Source organism: Cladophialophora bantiana, assembly GCF_000835475.1.
Source record: "Cladophialophora bantiana CBS 173.52 unplaced genomic scaffold supercont1.16, whole genome shotgun sequence".
Lineage (NCBI taxonomy): Eukaryota > Fungi > Ascomycota > Eurotiomycetes > Chaetothyriales > Herpotrichiellaceae > Cladophialophora > Cladophialophora bantiana.
Window position 1 is genome coordinate 501636 of NW_015971590.1, and position 21126 is coordinate 522761.

A 21126-nucleotide genomic window follows, 5' to 3' on the forward strand; every position below is an offset into this window, starting at 1 on the left:
TGATCATCGGAATCTCCGTTCAGTGGTTCGAGGCAACATCCTTGCAAATTGATGGCAAATCTCCAAACCTCTCGAGAGAATAAATAGAAACAAAGCACTAAAGGGGCTCGCAGCCTGAGAGGCGGAGAGGCGAAAACCAAGAAACCAAGAAACGTGGGTGCATCATCTTGCTGCAGGGTCATGGCGCGTTTCTGCGGCGATGACTTCCAGGCGTGGCTTTAACTGGCTTTCAACTGGGTTCGACTGGGTTTAACTGGCTGGCGTCCAGTCGGTGCCCGTGGGGCGCGGTGGTTAAGTGACAGTAGCCAATGTCCGTCAGTCGCTAGGCGGGTCGGAATAGTGACGGTTTCCACAAGCAGAAATGCAAGTGAGAGCAGGTGAGAGAGCTGAGGCGCTGCGCGGCATTGCGCCCAGCTGAGAACCCGACGACCACGCTCTTTCCATCTCACATGTACCTCGATATCATCGCCTGGCCGGCTACCTCGATACCCTCGTCCGAAAAGATTCCATCCCTTCGTTCTGTGCGACTCCCCTGAAGCGCGCCGGGGTTCGACTTCGCACGTCTATACATGACCAATCCGCCCCAGTGTCAGATCCAGTAATAGAAGAGTAAACATTAATACTGCTTATACTCCACACTGTCCAGATCGCATGCCACGACTCCTCTTACTGACCGACCATTCACGATTCTAAATTCTGACACACGGATCGCCTTCTCTTCGTCCTCACATTCCTGTGCCCCGAACACAGACCACTTTCTCTCTGCGCTACGAACCGTCCCCGTTTTGGCCCATCATGGCCTACAATCGCATTGGTGAGTCTCCTCTCTATTTGGTCTCGAGGAGCATACTGAACTTTGTTCACCAGGCGATCCTCAACGCGACGGCCCTTACTCTCCTGCTATGAACCCTCACTACGACTCTCGCTCCCCTTCTCCTGGCCGACCGCTACAGCCCTATACTCATCCTGACGAAGCGCACTCGAGGCAACAGCTTCACCTACAGATGCCCACGGCTTCCAACGACCGTCTGGCCATGCAGCCCACATACTCGGTAGAAAACATCCCGCATTCTCATGGCCATAACCAGCAGTATGAACAACAGCTGCCAGTTGGACCAGGAGGAGACATAGGCTATGGAAGAAATGACTACGTTGTGTCACCGGAGGAGCATCATGACGCTTATTACAATCGACCATATTCACCTCATCCTCAGGGTGATTATGCGCTAGACCCATATCCTACGCCGGACCAGGCATACCGTATGGACAACGACAACGTTCCCATTCTTCAGTCCGAAGCCGCCTACGGGCCCGATCCGCACCAAGAAGAAATGAACTATGACGGTTACCATGACGAAGCGCGTCCTACGCCGTCTCCGGCACCCATAAGGAGGTGGAAGACAGTAAAAGAGGTACAGTTGTTTAATGGCAATTTAGTGCTTGATTGCCCGGTTCCTCCCAAACTGCTCGCTAATGTCCCTCATGCGAAACCGCCGGAGAGAGACGAGTTTACCCACATGAGATACTCAGCGGCGACATGCGATCCCTCAGATTTCTACAATGAACGATTTACTCTGCGACAGCGACTGTTCGCAAAGCCAAGAGAGACGGAATTGTTCATCGTCGTCACCATGTACAACGAGGACGAGTTCCTGTTCGCCCGAACCATGATTGGTGTCTTTAAGAACATTGAATTCATGTGCAATCGCAACAGCAGTAAAACTTGGGGCAAGGAGGCATGGAAGAAGATCGTCGTTTGCATTGTCAGCGATGGCCGTGCCAAAATCAACCCCAGGACAAGGGCGGTCCTCGCCGGTCTAGGCGTTTATCAGGATGGCATTGCCAAACAACAAGTCAATGGCAAAGACGTCACCGCTCATATCTACGAATACACCACTCAAGTCGGTCTGGAATTGAAGGGGACCCAGGTGTCGCTAAAGCCGCGATCAGCCACTCCCGTTCAGCTGCTGTTTTGTTTGAAAGAGAAGAACCAGAAGAAGATCAACTCACATCGGTGGTTCTTCCAAGCCTTCGGTCGAGTGCTAGAGCCTAATATTTGTGTCCTCATTGATGCGGGAACCAAACCCGGTAAAGACTCCATCTACCAGCTGTGGAAAGCTTTTGACCTGGAACCATCTTGTGGCGGTGCTTGCGGCGAAATCAAGGTCATGTTGGACCACGGCAAAAAGCTCTACAACCCTTTGGTCGCCACGCAAAATTTCGAATACAAGATGTCGAATATCTTGGACAAACCTTTGGAATCAGCATTCGGCTTCATTTCGGTGCTCCCTGGCGCGTTTTCGGCTTATCGTTATATTGCTTTGCAGAACGACAAGAACGGCGAAGGGCCTCTCGAGAAGTACTTCAAAGGCGAAACCATGCACGCAGATGCTGGAGTGTTCACCGCGAACATGTATCTTGCCGAAGATCGAATCCTCTGTTTCGAGCTCGTCAGCAAGCGTAATTGCCAATGGATCCTTCAATACGTCAAATCGGCCACGGGCGAGACCGATGTTCCCGATGGCATCGCCGAGTTTATTCTTCAACGGAGGCGGTGGCTGAACGGGTCATTCTTTGCCGCAGTCTATGCTGTGGCGCATGTCTACCAGCTCTGGCGCAGCAACCACAGCGCGATACGCAAGTTTATGTTCTTGATCGAGTTCACGTACCAGACGATCAACATGCTTTTCGCCTGGTTCGCCATTGGGAACTTCTTTCTGGTTTTCCGACTTCTGACTGCTTCTCTTGGCTCACCTGGGCCGCTTGGGAAGGCTGGTACAGTTTTGGGGGTCATCTTCGAGTTCATCTACCTGGGCACGCTGCTATATTGCTTCATCCTATCCATGGGCAACAGACCTCAAGGTTCCAAGAAGTCTTACCTGGCAATGGTTATTTTTTGGTCGATACTCATGATTTGGTTAACCTTTGCTTCGATCTATTTGACAGTGAGGTCAATCCAGACCGAGGTTGCCCAAAAGGACTTTAGTTTTTCGACCATCTTTAACAACAGCACCTTCTTCGGCCTGATTGTATCCCTTGCAAGCACATACCTTCTCTGGTTCGTGGCGAGCTTTTTGTTCTTCGACCCTTGGCACATGTTCACGTGCTTCATTCAATACATTGTCCTCACTCCGACTTACATCAATGTCCTCAACATCTATGCATTCTGCAACACTCACGACATTACTTGGGGTACCAAAGGAGATGACAAGGCCGAGAAACTTCCAAGTGCGAATGTAAAGCCAGGTGGGATGGTCGATGTGATGATTCCTCAAGATGACGGCGACTTGAACGCCCAATATGATGCAGAACTGAAGCGATTTGCGACAAAAGCAGAGAAAGAGGTGAGGAAACAGAGTCCGGCAGACAAACAGGAGGACTATTACAAGTCTTTCCGGAGCAATGTCGTCACGGCTTGGATGATTACAAATTTTATCTTGGTGGCCGCCGTGCTGAATGTTTCGGGTTTTGAGAGAATCGATACCGGCGACACGGCACAACAGAACTCGACCATTTATTTGGCGGTCATCCTGTGGTCGGTGGCGGGTTTGTCCCTTTTCAGGTTCATTGGCGCGTGTTGGTTTTTGATCGTGCGGCTGGTAAGTCGATCGCATTCGTTTGAAGGATTTCTTGCTAACTCCAAGCAGTTCCGTGGTGTATGATTTCAGGGAGGGTCGCAATACATGATGATACACGAGCGGCATTCTGTATGACGACTTTTGAGCGTTTTCGACATTACACTGTGTATATATACGCTGGGTGACGAGTGCTTCATAATGGCGAGATACCCCAAAGAAATTGGATGAACGCTTGAACACTGGGAGTTCCTTGCTACTTGAAGATAGACTCAGGCAAGAGAACACCGAATAGATGAGGGCCAGTCCTAAATCTACCAAAATAGTTGTGTATTGCGTGTTGCGCTCTTTTCCGCCTTCTATGTTCACTTTTCGATCCATAGTTGTCTATAATCCAGCCCATCTCAGCCCAGAATTACTTCTCTACATCAACCCCAGGTCAAGTCTTGGACCAGACACAGAGTCCGATGCCACCACATACCAGTATCATCCCCAACCAGGTATCTCTCGAAATGAGTTTGCCCTCAGCGTACCATTCCCCCAACACAGTGAAAAGAAACGCCAAAGAGTTGGTGATCGGTACAGTGAGAGACAATTCTGTGCGCTTCGGTTAGTTGCCTCAATGTCGAGCAATGTATCAGCATTGAAGAGGAAGAATGACAGGTAAGATAGACATCATTTTCCAAGAGCTGCAGATCGCACGAAAGGGAGGGTCTACATACCGGCTTGTCCAACCAACAAGAAGAACCAGATACTCCCCGTCAGATTCAGAAGCAATGGAACAGCATAAGTCGGAGTCTTCAAAAGTCCCACGACAGTGAAGAACGCCTTCGCAATCTGTCGCGAGATGCAGGATCGGGTCGGGTCGGTGATGGAAGGATGGGATGGAGCTGTGTAGTTGACAGCGGCCTTGCGGATGAAGGGCGTCGTGAAGCCCCAGCAGATGCCGACAAGCAGAAAGGAGAGAATATAATTGAAGGGAGAAGGCGTCGGAGATGCCGGATCAGCGGCAGAGGAGGACATGGTCGAGGAGCCGTAGGACGAGATGATGGGCAGGATGGGTGTAGGGGACGGACCTACCAAGTATGATAGTAGAGGTACCTCGTATGTTGCTTGTATGAAGGAGACACTCAAGTGCCAAGGCGCTAAAAGCCCTCTTGGCGTGTACGGGCTACAGGCATCTTCGATATGCTTGTGGCGCTGCGGAAACCAAACATTGAACCAGAGGCTTTCTCTTCCCACTCGCGTTGGCACGAAGTTCCCGAGTGAAAATTGGACGAGGCTCCAATGGCAGGATCCCGGTCTATGATCTGCCGTTCATCCTGCGACGAAATACGAAGTATGTATATCTATTTCTAAAAATGGTGACCACAACCATCCATGCAAACTCTCAATCCACAGGGTTGACTACAATCATGAGGCATCCAGTGCTGAATCAAAGTGATCGTCCTTGTCATGTCACGTCTTGCCATTGGGCGCCGGAGCTGCCAGGCCATGTGCTTTTCGCTTACAAACAGCGATCGGTCCGATGTTCTTTAAAAGATGCGAACCTCCGTTCACACTGGGCTATGATAGATCAAGTCATAGTGACTGACAGTCTCGAAACTGGAAGGCTATATAACGACTACAAACGAGCTTGCAAATTATGCTTAACTCGCTAGCCTTGACCCACAAGCGCTCAAGGCGCCATACTCCCAAGGTTCGTACAGGATGTGTCACCTGTAAAGCGAGGAAGGTCCGGTGCGACGAGACAAAGCCAAACTGCGGGAAATATACCTCGACGGGACGACAGTGTGATGGCTATATCGCCCCGAGACCTCTTCTCTTCGAAATACCCCAAGAAAAGGACGTACGCTGGGGTTTCTACTATTTTTGCGATAGGACATCAGAGCAACTTCTCAGCTTCGCCCATCGGGACTTCTGGAACCGCCTGGTCATCCAAGCTGATTATTCTCGTGTAGCTGTCAGGCACGACCTGGTCACAGTTGCCTCGTATCACGAGAGTGTCGATCATCTCGACCGGTCTCGACGGCTGGATCGACAGCGGTTCGCCCTTCAGCAATACAACAAGGCAATCAGAAGCATCCTCGATGCTGGAATTCACGGTGCCGCAGAAGACGTTCTGCTGGCCTCAATTCCGTTCACCTTCTTTGAAAGCATTCGGGGTTCTTGGTCAAATGCTCTGGTCCATCTCGATGCAGGATTACGAGTCCTTTCCGAATATCGACCTTCGCATGGATCTAGGGAAAAGGCCAGGACATCCAATCGGCTCATCGAAGACCACCTCGTACCCATCCTATGCTATGTTGGGACTCGAGCTACCACCTTGATGCCAATGCGACCAATTCAGTGGAAGATATCCTCATCTGATCTGCCAGAATGTTTTCAATCTCTCCTAGAAAGTCACTTTTACTTTTACAAAATAGTTCATTGCCTCTGCGGCAGACTCCAATCCCTCCACGGAAGCGACGGTTGGCCATATAGCGATCAATCTATCATTAATGACGGTCGGGTATTGGTGCGGGCATGGTATGATTCATTCAACAGGTTTCTCTGCGAGGTGAGAGAGAGCCTTTGTTTTCGCTCCACTCCTTCATCCTCTTGCCACTTCGACATCGGAGCCTACTACCTTCAAATGCAATATTAGGCCACCATGATCCGACTGGAGTCGAAGATATATCGATCCGAAATAGTGTTTAACAACTATTTATCTAAATTCCAAGTTCTTCTCGAGGCGACCACATAGCTAGTCGACAAGCTTGATATGGAAGATGCTGCTGGTGTGAATACTTGCCTTGGTTTCTGCGTAGAATACCTTGCCGTAACTGGCTTCATCGCTCTTCGTTGCCGGGATCCCATTATCCGCAGGCACGCAAATGAGTTGATGCGATTTCACCCTAGAACAGAGGGGTTGTGGCAAAACACAGTATCGGCTGACCTTGCGGAATTTATCATGGCCCGTGAAGAAGCAGGGATCACTGGCTCCAATCCTCCATGTTGTCATGATATACTTTAACACAGGCGGCTGCAGCGGCTCGCATGCAATTTCATTTTTTAGGATCAGAAAATCGAAAACTTCCAAATGTAAGCAAACATCGATGTTGATGGTCTTGCGTGCTGACGGTGGCAGTGCTTACGGTGTCTTGGATCCAGATTTGATCAGGATTAGGGCTATTCGGTCTGGGATCAAGCCGGCAGACCAAAACCTCGAGAGTTTCTGGATCGACCGTCGCTCAGAACAGAGCATAAGCAAGCACAAAAATCCCCTCCCTGACGATGTATCAGGTCTCTTCCCGCAAGCCATCGAAATTGAGTCGAATCCGTGTCGACTCGCTGCCGGTGGGAAACCCGCCGAGTATCTTGAGATGTCTGCCGCGCTTCGTCTCTGTGGATATGTAAGCGGCATTCAGGGAGGACACCAGTGAGTATCTAACGGCGGTGTTTTAGAGGCGCGAATGTCTACATACGAGATGACTTTCCCTATCGAATCCAGTGCATTACTCAGCATTTCCAGGTCTAAACAGTGAAGGTCTGAAGTGCTCGTGTCAGTCCCAGTCATCCGAGGCCTCAGTTTTCGCAGAGCAGATTCTCGGTAGCCCAGAACCATCGGACATTGTGAATGAGTTCGAGTACCGGTCGTCGGGTCAATCTGTCGTTTCTTTTGAGACCTAGATATTGCTTCTAGACCGCGATTAGCAAGACAGATTTTCCGAAGCAAATCAGACGACTCCGTTGAAACCAAGTCGACACTGAATCTCGGATGGGCTTCAGCCCCTGCGTTTCGAGTCGCCCATGATCCACCGTCGCAGCCGCCGGGAGCCCACGTGACGAAATTCCCCACCAAAACACAGGCGAGGCTGGGGCATGGCTGGGCCCCTGTATCAGTTTGCCTGTAGGCCAAAGCAATAACCGGTCTTTTTCTACGCGGTACCCGGTATGCGTTGGATGGATGCAGGCCAGTGAATATGTCGCAGATGCCCTGTACTCGTTCATTGCCCTCCGGGTCTCACGACAGCGAAAGCAGTGATTTGACGAGTGGCCATGCCGGGATGGCCCAAGCTTCGAATTTCCCAGCCTCGTCAAACCCCAGTCAAACCATGTGGCTGGGAGGTCAATTACCAAAATTGTCTCAGAGGACACGATCTACAACGACCACCGCGCATTGTTCTGTATCTGACATCCTGTTCACGAGCGCTCAAGCCCTTTTTCTCTTTCCCATACTAAAGCCCACACCATCAAGGTGCGTCTCATTGACATAAAGCTCAACCTCAACCATCTTGATTCTCTCACATCGACTCATAATGCCAACAATCCTCACTCCGCAAGGATGGGTCAAAGTTGCACCCCCTCCGCCTCGTAAACGGCCAGTAAACCATGATCCCACTGCCGCTTTTCGGGGACCGTTAGCATACTTGGCTTGTCAACGGAGCAAATCCCCGAATATCAATGTCGTCGGCGGTGGGAATATCAAAGGCAGGGCTCAGTTCCCGTATGACCTGAGTGCGAGTCCCGAAAAGTTGAGACGACAAGGCGAGGCATATGCAAATGCAAATTCAAGGGCAGCAGACAGGAGTTTCTCCTCCTCCCCGGTCATGCACGGGGCTCTTCATCCGAGCGACGACGAAGAAGCGAACGAAAGTCCCGAACTAAAGGCCCATGTGCCTCCTCCACCACCACCACCATCACCACCACCACCGCCGGCCCAGCCCGCGGAACAGTCAGAGCACAAGTCGAAGTCATCAAAATCAAGATCAAGATCCTCTCGACACCACCATCACCATGATGACGACAGCCACTCCTCCGTCAGCTCCAGCTCGCGGCCCAGCTCGCACTCGACCTCCACCTCCAGCAGTTACAGTTCAAGCTCAAGCTCAAGCTCCTCCAGGTCCAGCAGGTCCAGCGCCGCGTCCAGCGTGTCCAGCGCGCCCTCAACCAAGTCGTACCACAGACCAGCGCCTCCGTCGTTCGAAGCCAGGCATCCTCCACCGCCCGTGCCAGCCGCACCGAGAGTGCACTACTATCCAATGCCAATGCCCAGGTACGATCACTACGCGGCGCCAGCCCCAATGTCGATGCCGATGTCGATGCACATGCCCCTGTCTCTCCCGATGGCACCACCAAGCAACACAGGTGCGAGTGCGAATTCCAAAGCCAGTGCGAATGCGAGGAGCATGTCCTACAACTGGTACAATGCCACCACGCCATTGAACCTAGGTTGATTTCTCAGGAAATGACCGGACGGATGAAATACTCAGTACATAAAACTCAGCTACCCACCTAGCTAGGTGGCTAGGTGTGTGGCTATGCAGCTAGCTATGTACGGTGGAGCTCCTGGCGCCTTTCGAGCACGTCTTTCTTTTCTGATGGTTTGGTCTGGTTTGGTTCTCAGGGATGTTCGGAACGGCTGACGACAGGAAGCTCTCTTACCATATATATGGTTGTGTGTATCTACTATTTATTTCATTCATATGACTGCTCTGTAATGTGTTTGGTCATGGTGTGTAGGGTGGTCTCTCAACCTGATTTCTTCCGTCCCTTCGATCCCGGTCAGTTCGTCTCGTTCCACCGGTCTGTGTAACTAAATGCAAATTGAATAAAAACCCATATCAAATCAGGTCCTCGTATGCGCATGCCGTCATTGCTCATCATTGTCAAATTTGCCCACCCTCGCCCCCCATCCCTCATTCCGTAGCCTCGTGTCATTATCGTATACATCACTCGCTCACTTGTTCCGCCACTGAGATAAAGGGGTGGATCCCCATTTCCGCTCAGATCGTTCCGGCTCGCTCAATCGTCCTCCTCCACGACCACGATTTTCTCGGCCCTCCTCGTTTCCCTCACCGTTCTGACCTGCCTGACGGGCGGAGGCCGGATAAAGATCTTCTGCGTCTTTGTGACCATGACCCTGGTGCCCGGGTAATTCCCTCCGCCGACGAAGGTGAGATTCGCTTCGGGTCGATTAGGGTAAGGGTCGATGATGACCACGGGCGGTTTGCGTCGCGGCGAGTGACTGGAGGAGGAGGAGGAGGAGGAAGAGTCGCTGACATAGTACCTTCGGGCACGGTAGTTGCGGAAGCAGCAGAGACACAGGAGGAAGAGTAAGAGGACGCCGAAGAAGACGCCGAGCACAATGCCGCCCACGGCGCCAGGTGACAGGCCATGCTGACGGTGGTCAACGACAATGACGCCTGCAGGCGTGGTGGTTTGAATGGGGATCACACTTGTCGTAGTTGGAGTGACGATGACGGGTGTGGTGGATGGCCATTCACAGTTGCAATCTGTCGTGGTGGTATAACTGGTGATCCAGCCGGTCTGGGTTGTGTAACTGGTCACCCATCCCTCTGGAGTCGATGTGGTCGCCCATGCTTGCTCCGTGGTGCTCGTGTAACTTAACCACTGACTCTGAGCCGTTGTCGATTCCACCACAGCCGGATACACCGAACCCTGGCCCGGCGCCCTCTGCTCGATTACCGGCATGGAGACGGATGAGGAGAAGGAGGAGGGGCAATCAGGTGGTGTTCACGACGCGATGGAAATAGCATCTGAGCGAGGAGACGACATTGGAGTTAGTTGAGCGAAAGGTTGAAAAGGAAACAACCCCCAACCAGACAGTTCCAACTCGGACGTGGGATAGGTACAAACGGAGTAGCTGGCTGGATCGAGCTGACGAAGGCGTGGGTTTTGAGACAGACATGCAGCGTGCATGGCCCGCGTGGTTGGCATGCGATGAGAGTCTTTTCGCACCATGACGACGGCGGCGGCTGTTGTACCAGCCACCTCTGTTTTGCTCTTCGGAGCTGTTCTCGATCAAATGCAGGCGGCTGGAAGCTTTTTGGAAGGAGGGGCAGGACGCAGGATGCCGGATAGAGTTCGTCGGCGGGGGCTGAAGCTGGTGCAGGGCCAGTCGGCTGGCAAGGAGCAGAGCTTCCAGTTAAGGATATAGGCGGGCACAGGGGAGGCTCACTAGGACTGGTGGCCTCCAGGGTTCAGGGTTGGTGGGTTGGTGGGTTGTGGGCTTGGGTCGATGGCGGGGCTCGGGGCTTCCCTAGATACTGTAGCTATGACGGCTCGGCGGGCTCTGACGAAACCACTCCATATTACTCCAAACAGGGTAACTTCTCGACTCTCCTCAGCCTCACTGTCGCCCATTCCACACCAGGCGCCAAAAGAACATTCGCAACCCCAATCATTCCATCCTGCACAGTAAGGCTGGCAAATCATCAAACGACACAGACATGCAACTATCCCCTTGGAGTTGGCCCAGTCGCACACGTCACTCCATGCCGTGTCACCTGGGAGCCGCGATTTATTCGTCCTTTCACGCAGTTTCTCGCGAACGAAAGCTCTCTACCTACCTTACCATGCTTCCTACATAGCCTATTGTTGATGTTATATCGTGATTTGACCGGTAAGTCTTCTCGTTGCCCTCTTTCCTTCCTCAGAAGTGTCTTGATATCGGCCGCACCGCAGCCATGGACATCTCTTACGAGAGGTACGTTTGCAACGACTTCCCCCCCGAAAACGACTGATTTCTCATGCTGCATAGCTTCGCCGACTCAAAGCCTTTCAGATTTCTCGTTGGTCCAGCAGCAAAGCCCTTCTACATTCATGCCAAACTCGCCACACAGCTTTCCAGCACTATGGCCGCTCTGGTCGAAGGTAGTATGGCTGAGGCAAAGAGATGTTATGCAGTGCTTGAGGACATCGATGAGGACACCTTTGTTCGAGTTGTTCAATTCGCATACACTGGTGACTACGCTGTTGCCGAGCCAGATACCCCTGTCGAAAATTCTTCCAATCACCTGGACCACGCCGAACCGGCTCCGGCTGTGTATGAATACCTACCTGAAGAGGAACCTTCTAACGCAGTGCTACCTGCTGAGCCAGATGAAAGAACCAGGGGTGAGCGGGCATGGGATTTTTTCCAGAGCGCCGCATACAAGAAAGAAACACAGCCGTGGCAGCCGGAAGTCAACCAAGATTCTCGCCAGGATTACACACCGGTCTTCCTGTGTCATGCCAAACTCTACATCTTCTCTGACAAGTATAACATCGAGCCGCTGCAGGAACTTGTGCTACAAAAGCTCCGGCTCACCTTGTCAAGGTTCATACTGCATCCACAGCGAGTTAACGATGTTGTCGAACTGCTGAAGTACACCTATGCAAATACGGCTTCACGCGATGTGAAAGATGACAAACTGCGCGATCTCGTCTCTGACTACCTAGTGTGCCACATCGAGAAGATTGTATACGACGTGGAGTTCATCAACATGCTCGGGAAAGAAGGAGACGGGAGAGAAGGAGATGTGGCAAAGGACCTCCTGCCCAAGCTGGTGCGACTACGTTTAGATTGAATTAGGGGTGATAGTTGTCATTGAGAGGGATTAGGGATTCCAGGGTGAAAGCGCCGCACTCAGACATTGGGCGATTGGGATTCCGCGCGCTGTTCTCCGCCGTGGAAATGGCACAACGAGAGGTCGTGTCTCATTCCGCAGTCTTTCAATAAACATATGTCCTCCGTACATCATTCATAGCATTTGGCGACACTACGTACCTGTTGGCGAAGTCGCAACTCTACGCCAAACCCTGGTCCACCTAGCAATCGAAGATGGCGCCCTCAAGAATCTCCCCAGACCCCTCGCCATCCAAAACACCCCTCCTCGGTCTCACACCCAAACAAGTCGCCTCGTTCCAGCGCGATGGCTACCTAATAATCCCCTCATACCTCCCACGCGAGACATGCCAGGCTCTCCTCTCCAAAACACACCAACTCCTACGTGAGTTCCCGCTGGAGGACCACCCGATGACGCGGTTCACCACGGGGACGGACTCGACAGGCAAGCCGACGGAGAAGAAGCACGTGGGGGACGAGTACTTCCTGACGTCGGGGGACAAAGTGCGCTTCTTCTTCGAGGAGGACGCGTTCGATCCGGGGACGGGGGAGTTGACCAAGCCCAAGGAAAAGGCCATCAACAAGATCGGCCATAACTTACACGGGCTGGTGCCCGAGTTTGGAGCCGTGTCACATATGGGTGAGGTCGGGCGCCGCAACGCCGCCATCGCGCGCGACCTGGGGTATCAGGACCCGCGCCTGCTGCAGAGCATGGTCATCTGCAAACAACCCGAGATCGGGGGCGCGGTGCCGCCGCACCAGGACAGCACGTTCCTGTACACCGACCGGCCGTCGGCCGTGGGCTTCTGGATCGCGCTCGAGGACGCGACCGCCGAGAACGGGTGCCTGAGCTTCGCGCCGGGCAGCCACAGACGGGCGCCGATCCGCGACCGCTTCGTGCGGCGCGAGGTCGACGGGTCCGCGGGGACGACGTTTGAAGGCGTGCGCGACGAAGCCGGACGGTGGCCGCGAGACTTTGAGCACCACGACTCACTAAAGGGCGACCGGCAGAGCGGAGAGGAAGAGGAGGAATACGTCCTCGGCGAGGTCGAGGCCGGCAGCTTGGTGCTCATCCACGGCAACATCCTGCACAAGAGCGAGAAGAACACGTCCGCCAAAGGCCGCATCATCTACACGTTCCACCTGATCGAGGGCCGTGAGCGCTACGACGACAAGAACTGGCTGCAGATCCCCGGCGGGCCCGGGGCGTTTACGAAGCTGGATGGGAAGTCATAGCGTGCGACAACATGAGACACCACCCAGGCAGACAAGGAAGAACTACCTTCCTACATAGCCACCCGTATACCTAGGTACGTAGGCCGAACATCGAGATCCTGGCCCATCTCGTAGAAAGAGAAACCCGCCTAAATCCCGCATGATCAACACTCACCTATTTCCATATAGATGTGTGTGTGGTCCGTATATATCGGCCGACAGCCTCGTCCTCTCCCTCCCCTCCCCTCCCTTCCCCTCCGCCGCCGCTCTCTGGAAACGCACCGCGATGGACCGTCCGACTGTCTCCCGCCATGGTCTGCGAGTGAGTGAGTACAGATGACCAATCCGCCCCCCAATTCTCATTCCCATGTAATTAACTACGGTAACTCCTGCGGCCTTTTCCTTAGCTGGGGGCCTTAGTCAGCTGGTACTGGTACTTTCCATGGGAAGTATTTGATAGATAAATGTAGGTACCTATGCACATCATGAGGGGGCGGGCTTCCATGTCTCTTCCTCCGGCTCCGGGACACGATTCAACCGGTCAAAAGAGTTAGTGAGTAAAAGTACTCTATGGACACCTGGGTATGGCGGTATGGAGGTAGTATCCAAATGCGGCAATAGGGAACGAAAATGTCGTTCGGAGATAATAAACATATGGCATTGTGTGTGGGGTTAAGCCACTTTGGACAATGGTTTAATAATGCTGTTAATATTGCCGACTTTTCCCAGTCTGAGCCGGTGACGTAGCGAAAGATAAAAGATTCGTATTCTCTCCTAGCGGATCATCGACCCGTTGCTACAGTGTTATCAAAAACCTTCTCGATTGTCTATAGATTATATCATCCACCCTACAACCATCTGCCACAGCCTATCTAAGAGATCTCTACTATAGCCTCTTCTCTTTCCACACGCTCGTCATGTCCCGACCACAACTGCAAACCCGGCCCTCCAGCGTCGTCGCACAGCAAAAGACAATCATCCTGGTGACGGGTGGGAATACAGGGATTGGCTACGAAATCGTCAAGAGGCTCGCCAGCGATAGCCCAAACAACCAGGTTCTGATGGGATGTCGCGACACCCAGAAGGGGGAAGAAGCGGTGGCGAGCATGGGCGCGCCCATCAACGTCAACCCCATCCAACTCGACATCACCGACGACCAATCCATCGAGCACTGCTTCCTTGCTATCCGGCAGCATTTCGGCAGACTTGACGTCCTGATCAACAATGCCGGAACCGCCGCGCAGCATCTGCCCCCAGACGCCACGACGCGACAAAAATTCGATCTCTGCTTGAACGTGAACGTCACCTCCACCGCCGTGTTGACCGAGACGCTGGCGCCGTTACTCGAAAAGTCCAAGCTGCCCAAAGTCATCTTCATATCCTCCACGCTGGGATCGTTACAGACTACCCTCGATCGTGGCCTCATGTACAAGGGACCCTGGTATAATTCGAGCAAATCCGCCGTGAACGCGCTCGCTGTTTATTATGCCAAATTGTACCCACGTTGGAAGGTCAACAGCGTGTGTCCAGGTTACCGTGCGACGGGTTTGAACAATGCGGAGCTGACCAAGGACGAATTGCACCCAAAGCTGGGCGCTGTCAGGGTGGCCGAGTTGGTAGCTCAAGGGCCTGATGGAGTGACCGGGACATATTCGAGGTCGGGAAGTGAGATACCTTGGTGATATTCACCCATCTTCACGGAAGTAGGTTCACGCGTTCATCGGCATCCGCAGAAGTCTCGACGTGTCGTCTTCTTGCCGCTCTTTGCGTCAAATAGCTGGACAATTGAAAGCTCCAATGGCAGCACATGCCTGCCGCGAAGCCGATTGCGTCATTCTTGAATGCAACAAGCAGGCCAGCGGTCACAAACATCACAGTCCATCTTCGCTTCTTCTCTTCGTCCGTGATTTCGGTGCGCCTTGCGCCGGCCCCTTCTTTGCTCAAATCCCGGGCCCGAGGGGTGTTGAGACTTTCTCCGACACTGGCAAGCTCCAGTCCGGCTGCGATGATCATGACCGAAAGAAAAGCCAAGGGAAATCTGTGAAGGGCGTCTGTAAGACTTTCACCAAACAGAATACCTAGCAGGAGCTTCAGAAGCCCAAGGAAGATGATGCTGGCACCTGAGCGAGCGCCAAATCGATATTGTGCCGCTAGTCCTCCTGACCCATGGCAGACTGGCATAGCTCCGAACCAGCATCCGAATAGATTCATGCCTGCGACACTAATGCCGATTGCCGTGACTGAAGGGGTTTCTATGTCCGGGAGGAGATCAGCGGCGAGGTGGGTAACGGCGATAATGGAGTTGAGTGTAGTCAGTGGTAGTTGGCCAATGCCGGCATCGAGGATTCCTGTCTTCCACTCTCTGGCGGATGGTGCTTGAGTATACGGCCGCCACAGTTGGAAGCCCGGAAGGTGACGCTTGTCATCGGCTGCAATCTGGATCAACGCGAACACGGCGCCGGCGAAGAACAGGATCAGAGCATAGGGCGTTCGCGGACGGAGATGGATCGCAAAAAGAGCAATGAAGGCCAATATCATCCACTGATAGTTGTCCGCCCAGGACGGCGTAGTCCACGACAGAGATGAAAGTGCTTTAGTGCCCGCGGCGATGATCAAACTCAACCCGGCGCCGACCTGGATTCCTTTCACCACCGGGATCGGAATGATTTTTGTGAACCACGAAAGAAGGCCTGTAACGCTGAAAATCAGGATGCAACTCGAGACAAAGATTCCGGCTGCCGCAATCTGCCCTGCTGTCAGGGATTTGAGAATCGCGACCGCTGCGATAGCCTTCATCGGCTGGACCGGAAGAGGGATCCCGAAGCAGGCACCTGTGAGAATGTTGTACAGGCCGGTGAAAATAAGGGTAGTGGTCAAGGAAATCTGGTGGCCCTCGGTCAATGCAATGACGATGGGCAGGAAAGTGCCCAGGTCACCGAGAGAGCCGGAGACCTCATTCCATGGCTGGCGTCGAAACGTCGAGTAGTTATGAACAGCAAGCTGCCGCAGGCGGGATTGGTTCATCACGATCTTTGTTACGAGCGTACCTTCTTGCCCGTAGTCCACTCGAGTTGACAAAGGAGAGGAAGAAAGGAAAAAGTAGAAGGCATACAAATGGTCAGCATAGATATAGGACAGATGATGTGGTCGAGAGGATGGCCGCGGATAAATGATGGATGAATGATCAATCAAACCTTGAACGAGCCAATCAGAGCCTGATTTTGCCACCTGACGAGGCTGCGAAAATGCGAGGCTGCGAGGCCGCCGGTGCAACATGCAAAAATGGCGCGGTCAAGCGCCGTCAGGCACGGTCCAAGGTCATGGGACTCTATTTATTCAGCCGAAACCATTTGCTGACTGCTGCTATGAGTTTGATCAATCAAATTCTCCATGAATACCCCATATGCGGACAATCAGACTCTCTCATGTGGGCATCCATAACTATCTTCATGCCACAAAGCCAACGATCTCTGTCGTACACACACCATTAATGAGGTTGCCCAGTAATTCTTCTATAGTACAGGTCACAAAAGGCCCAAGTTGGAAGGAAAGGCGCTCGCCGAGACCATCCCCCTCACAGGTTACTACTCCTTGCGAACATTTGATGTCCCATCAGCTCTGGTTGATCATGTTTCGAAAGTCATCATTCGTCTTCTTTCCGCTTCCTTTGTCTTGCTCCGCACTCGCAGCCTGTTTCTCACTTAACCCGTGCAAAACGCTTGACCTCTGTCCCAGATGTCCCCCCTTCTTTCGAACACCCGGCTGTACAGGGCGTCTGACTGGTCCACTGGCAGGCGTAACAGCTTTCGGAGCTGGACGAGCGAACTGATCGATCTTGTGCTCCGGCTTTTGCTGCAACATTTCCTTCTCCGTGGTCACATGAATATGGCGGCCGGGATTAATCTCCAAGTTATCGAGCTCGATCATCGCTCGCCCGGCGTCTGGGACATTCTCAAATTCAATCAAAGCGCCTTGATGATTTGTCTTCAGGACCACTTTTCGTACGGGGCCGATCCTTTCCGCGACAGCCTTGATGCGGCTCTCGTTCACAATGTCAGGTACGTCACAAATGACAACAGTTCGCGCACGACGGGCCTCTATGGCTTCCTGGTCCACAATCCTTTCCGTGCTAGCGACATCGGAAGCAGCCTCCGGCTGCAGCGACGGAGATTTCAACCGCCCATTGATGCTTTTGGCAAATCGGCCGTCACGTTCAGAGGTAACATTGACGGTCAGTTTTCTGCCCTGGAACTCCTTGCCATGCATGGCCAGGGCTGCCTGTGCTTCTTCTGGACGGGCATACGTCACGAACGCAATGCCACGGTTTCGAGAATGGCTTTTCGGATCCTGGGGAAGTCGGAGCTGTTCGATCGTTCCATATTTAGAAAAGAGCTTCTCGACATCCTCAGCTGTGGCCTTGAATTGTAGTTGACCGACGAAGACCGTCCGACCGTCGCTGCTCTTCTCCGCTCTTGCCTGCCGTATTGTCGGATTGGAGATTTTGGCCACTAACCGCAGCCCATCAATGTCTTTATTGTCAAGCTCGGTCGCGGCCTGCGCGTCAGAGGGCCGCTTGAATTCGACGTAGCAGAACCTTCGTCTCTTGTTGTGTTGAAGTGAGGGAAAGCGAACATTGATGACTTCCCCGTATGGGCGAAACAAATTGCGAATGTAGGATTCATCGGCGGCAGCAAGGTAGTTGGTGACAAACAAGGTTGATCCAGTGTTGAGAATGATAGAGAGCTCAGCACCTTCAAACTCGCGTCCATTTCTAGAAAGGGCGAAAGAAGCGGCATCAGCATCCTCAAATTCCACAATGACACTATTCTCCTCGTCCTGCAGTAGCTTCACTTGCTTGACGATTCCGCAGCTGCTGAAATACTGCCGGATCTTGGTCTCGGTGACGTTGGGTGGTATATTCTGCACAAGGACGCTTGCGTGCTCACGGTCGCGTTTCAATTCCTCTGCTGGAGGATGAATCGGTTCAACCGACTGTTCTGCAGTCTCACCATTCCGCTGTCGTTTCTTCGCCTCCTCTTCGTCCGACTCTTCGTCTCGCTTGCGCTTTCCGATGTGAAGGCCATTAGCGACCTCTTGTGTCCGATTGGCAACTCCTTCTTCCGCTTGTTCCTTTTGTGCCGCAACCTCTGTTGCCTGAAGCGCCTCTCGTTGTCGCCTTGCCGTGAGATCTTTCTGAACCTTCCGGACCAAAATCATGGCGCTTTGCAATTCATCTGCATCCTCGTAGTCCTCGCAATGGTTTAACAGCGCTTCCATGAGTGGCTCCGGATAGTCTAGACCTCGGTGTTGAAGGCCTTGTTTCAGGACTCCCACAGCAAAAGGCGCAGAGGAAAGAGTATCTAGTCGATCCGGCCCGGGTCGTTGGATGAGGGCAATTTGCATGGATTTCTGCATTTCAAACTCATAGTAGCGCAGCCAGAATTTGTAATATTTGCCGTAGTCAGCCACCGCGTCGTTGAATTGCGCTCCCGCATTGTCGAGCCGGCGCTGGGATTTGAGATATTCGACATATTTTCGCTGAAGCCTGAAAGAAGGGTCAAATGCGCTTCCGATTCCCAATTTCGAGGCAAGGCTATGAACTGCTTCGATGGATGATCGGATCCCCATTTCCGCAACATCTGCATCCTCTTCAACAGCATCAGGACGTTTGGTCCGCCTCAGAAGATACCCACACCAAGCATCGTGAACCACGAGAGCCTCCTCGATACCTGCAGCGTCCAGGAGTCCGGTGCTGGTAGCCTTGTGCTTGATCTTCTCGGTTTCATCAAAGGGCTCTTCTGCAAGCTCAGAGGTCAGCATGTACTGTTTCCATAGCGACCCAGACCACGGGCAGTGTTTCGTCGCTCGAGCCAAGACTTCCAGCAAGTCTGATTTTGACTTCTCGATCAGATAATCAATGTGCTCCTCCCATATCGCAAGCACGGAAGGGAAACGAAGTTCTGCACGTTCGTAAAGGGCGTCGACCATATCGAAGTAAGGATTTCGAACCTCTTGCGCTCTTTTGCCCTTGCCCTTCCGCTGTGTCTGCCGCTTATTCTCCTCTTCACGCTCCCATTCGATATACTTCGAGAAAGCTTGGTATTCAACAGTGGTATCCCCGGCGTTTTGGGCCTCCAGCAAGGCCATCTCTAATGTGTCTCTGTCATTCCATATCTTCTTGGCGTTGGCTGAATCTCTGAGGTTTGACGCCATGATTTCCTCATACTGATCTGCCGGTACATTGGCGGAGACAAAGCTTGAAAATGCCTGGAAAGTCTGCTGCCATTCAGCATGTGGAATGCGCAAACGAGTTTCAAAAAGTTCAAGTGCGGTGGTGGCGTCGTCCGAGGATAACTTTTGGCTGACGTCGCCAAACCGGACAGCCATGTACTTGTTCCAGACTTCATGACTACGACTCATGTCATGCTTGGTCCGTTCAACGGCTTCAGTCCATGTGTCCAAGACAATATTCCAGTCAAAGACTTCGCGGCCAATCAAGCGTTCGGTATCGACATCGCCCTGCTTTTCTCCAGTTGAGTCGAGAGCCCATTTATGGCAATATGAGACCCAGTCTCCGTAGGTCAACCACAGTCGAGTGCTACCGTACTCTTCCGTCACTGCCCGCCGACATTTATCCACAACCGCGACTCGCTCATCCGCCGTTTGTGCAAGAATGCTCTCATCTTGGAGCCAATCCAGCCACTGTTCCTCACCGACCGCAAATAGCTTGTCCAAGTTTTCACGAGCTTGGCGAAGCTCGGTAAGGAGATCGTATGTTCGAGGATCTCCATGAGCGTTCGGGCTGGAGGAGGGGTAGATGTGGTCGACGAAGCCTTGATGCAGGATTTTAATGATCTCCTTATGAGCTTCATACGATGAAGGCGTTTGTTGAATATAAGCGGCCAGCACAGTCAGCCTTTGCTGCGACTCAACTGGGAGAGAAGTGTCGGTGTAATCTGCTCTTATGACAGGTTTCGGCGTTTCGACCATGTTAATGTCTATGGAGGCGCGAGGGTTGGAGGCTGCTCCAGCCGAAGTCAAGTGGGGGAAGAGGAGGGAGGATGACCCTTGGCTGTCGGTCGACTCGCGGCTGGGTAGGCTCGGCTTGGATGAATTGAAGTCTGCCAAGGTCTCCATGGTTGGAGTGGAAGAGGATCGAGGTAGGTGGGCAGATGCGGTGCCAGTCGGCACAGGACTGATGAGCGGCGACGAGTGCGGAGTCTGTTGAGCTGGACTTCTGACATGGGCAGGAATGCTCGATGGCGGTTGAACAGAGCGACCCAGGGGGGAACTTGCTACGCCTGCGGTACCGGACTGGGTTCGTTGGACATGTCGGATTGGTGATTGTGACTGCGAATGCAAATTCGAGTTCGAATGCGACAGACTCCCAGTGCCGGTTGTCGGAGTCAGTGAATTGGCGCGAGGATTGTCTGAGGGAGAAAGAAGTGAATTGATGTCCATGATGGCCGTGAAGAAGTTCTCTCTTGATCAGCTTTTAACTTAAAGTGATTATTGATCCTGCTCCGACTCTTTCGAACTTGATGGATCCCCGACCCAGTGACGAGGCCATGCTCCCCTTTCAGCGAGGACCAGACAGACCTCAGATAAGGCGACGCAGGAGATGGACGGAGGGGCAGGAAATTGGACCGAGGCGGTTGAGGGTTATGCGTGTTGTGGGTGGTGAGAAGCGGGAAAGCGTGGGCGACGGTGCTTGAGGATACACGGGACGCAGGAAGAGAACAAAGTAAGGAATGACGAAAGTTAGAAAGCTGGGAAGCAAGAGACTGTTGAACCCTGCGCGTGAGCTGGGAGAGAAGTTCCGGGATACGGGCTCCAGCCAGAGTGTGCGCGGTGCCACGAGAGAAAATCGCAGGTGACTACTTGTAGGTCGAGGCCAGGCTGGTGGGCTTTTTCTTGCCTGGATGCTGGGGCCGCTAGGCCAAA

The 21126-nt window shown here is 52.9% G+C and overlaps 9 protein-coding genes across 9 annotated transcripts; 5 read left to right on the forward strand and 4 right to left on the reverse strand.

The window, feature by feature from the left end:
* Nucleotides 1-795: 795 nt before the first annotated feature.
* Z519_09779 (chitin synthase 2) lies at nt 796-3662 on the forward strand (the record flags this gene model as incomplete). Its single annotated transcript, XM_016767500.1, has 2 exons — nt 796-814; nt 868-3662. The coding sequence occupies 2 exons, from the start codon at nt 796-798 to the stop codon at nt 3660-3662; spliced, it is 2814 nt and encodes a 937-aa protein (XP_016616292.1).
* A 627-nt stretch (nt 3663-4289) lies between these two features.
* On the reverse strand, nt 4290-4598 carry Z519_09780 (uncharacterized protein; the record flags this gene model as incomplete). The annotated part of the gene is made up of 1 exon (XM_016767501.1): nt 4290-4598. The coding sequence occupies one exon, from the start codon at nt 4596-4598 to the stop codon at nt 4290-4292; it is 309 nt and encodes a 102-aa protein (XP_016616293.1).
* A 3278-nt stretch (nt 4599-7876) lies between these two features.
* On the forward strand, nt 7877-8794 carry Z519_09781 (uncharacterized protein; the record flags this gene model as incomplete). The annotated part of the gene is made up of 1 exon (XM_016767502.1): nt 7877-8794. One exon carries the CDS (start codon nt 7877-7879, stop codon nt 8792-8794), a length of 918 nt encoding a protein of 305 aa, XP_016616294.1.
* Nucleotides 8795-9362: 568 nt separating this feature from the next.
* Z519_09782 (uncharacterized protein) lies at nt 9363-10052 on the reverse strand (the record flags this gene model as incomplete). The annotated part of the gene is made up of 1 exon (XM_016767503.1): nt 9363-10052. One exon carries the CDS (start codon nt 10050-10052, stop codon nt 9363-9365), a length of 690 nt encoding a protein of 229 aa, XP_016616295.1.
* Nucleotides 10053-11047: 995 nt separating this feature from the next.
* Z519_09783 (uncharacterized protein) lies at nt 11048-11929 on the forward strand (the record flags this gene model as incomplete). The annotated part of the gene is made up of 2 exons (XM_016767504.1): nt 11048-11067; nt 11122-11929. 2 exons carry the CDS (start codon nt 11048-11050, stop codon nt 11927-11929), a joined length of 828 nt encoding a protein of 275 aa, XP_016616296.1.
* Nucleotides 11930-12183: 254 nt separating this feature from the next.
* Z519_09784 (uncharacterized protein) lies at nt 12184-13203 on the forward strand (the record flags this gene model as incomplete). The annotated part of the gene is made up of 1 exon (XM_016767505.1): nt 12184-13203. The coding sequence occupies one exon, from the start codon at nt 12184-12186 to the stop codon at nt 13201-13203; it is 1020 nt and encodes a 339-aa protein (XP_016616297.1).
* An 896-nt stretch (nt 13204-14099) lies between these two features.
* Z519_09785 (uncharacterized protein) lies at nt 14100-14864 on the forward strand (the record flags this gene model as incomplete). The annotated part of the gene is made up of 1 exon (XM_016767506.1): nt 14100-14864. The coding sequence occupies one exon, from the start codon at nt 14100-14102 to the stop codon at nt 14862-14864; it is 765 nt and encodes a 254-aa protein (XP_016616298.1).
* Nucleotides 14865-14877: 13 nt separating this feature from the next.
* Z519_09786 (uncharacterized protein) lies at nt 14878-16206 on the reverse strand (the record flags this gene model as incomplete). Its single annotated transcript, XM_016767507.1, has 1 exon — nt 14878-16206. One exon carries the CDS (start codon nt 16204-16206, stop codon nt 14878-14880), a length of 1329 nt encoding a protein of 442 aa, XP_016616299.1.
* A 588-nt stretch (nt 16207-16794) lies between these two features.
* Nucleotides 16795-20643, reverse strand: Z519_09787 (uncharacterized protein; the record flags this gene model as incomplete). The annotated part of the gene is made up of 1 exon (XM_016767508.1): nt 16795-20643. One exon carries the CDS (start codon nt 20641-20643, stop codon nt 16795-16797), a length of 3849 nt encoding a protein of 1282 aa, XP_016616300.1.
* Between the last annotated feature and the right edge of the window lie 483 nt (nt 20644-21126).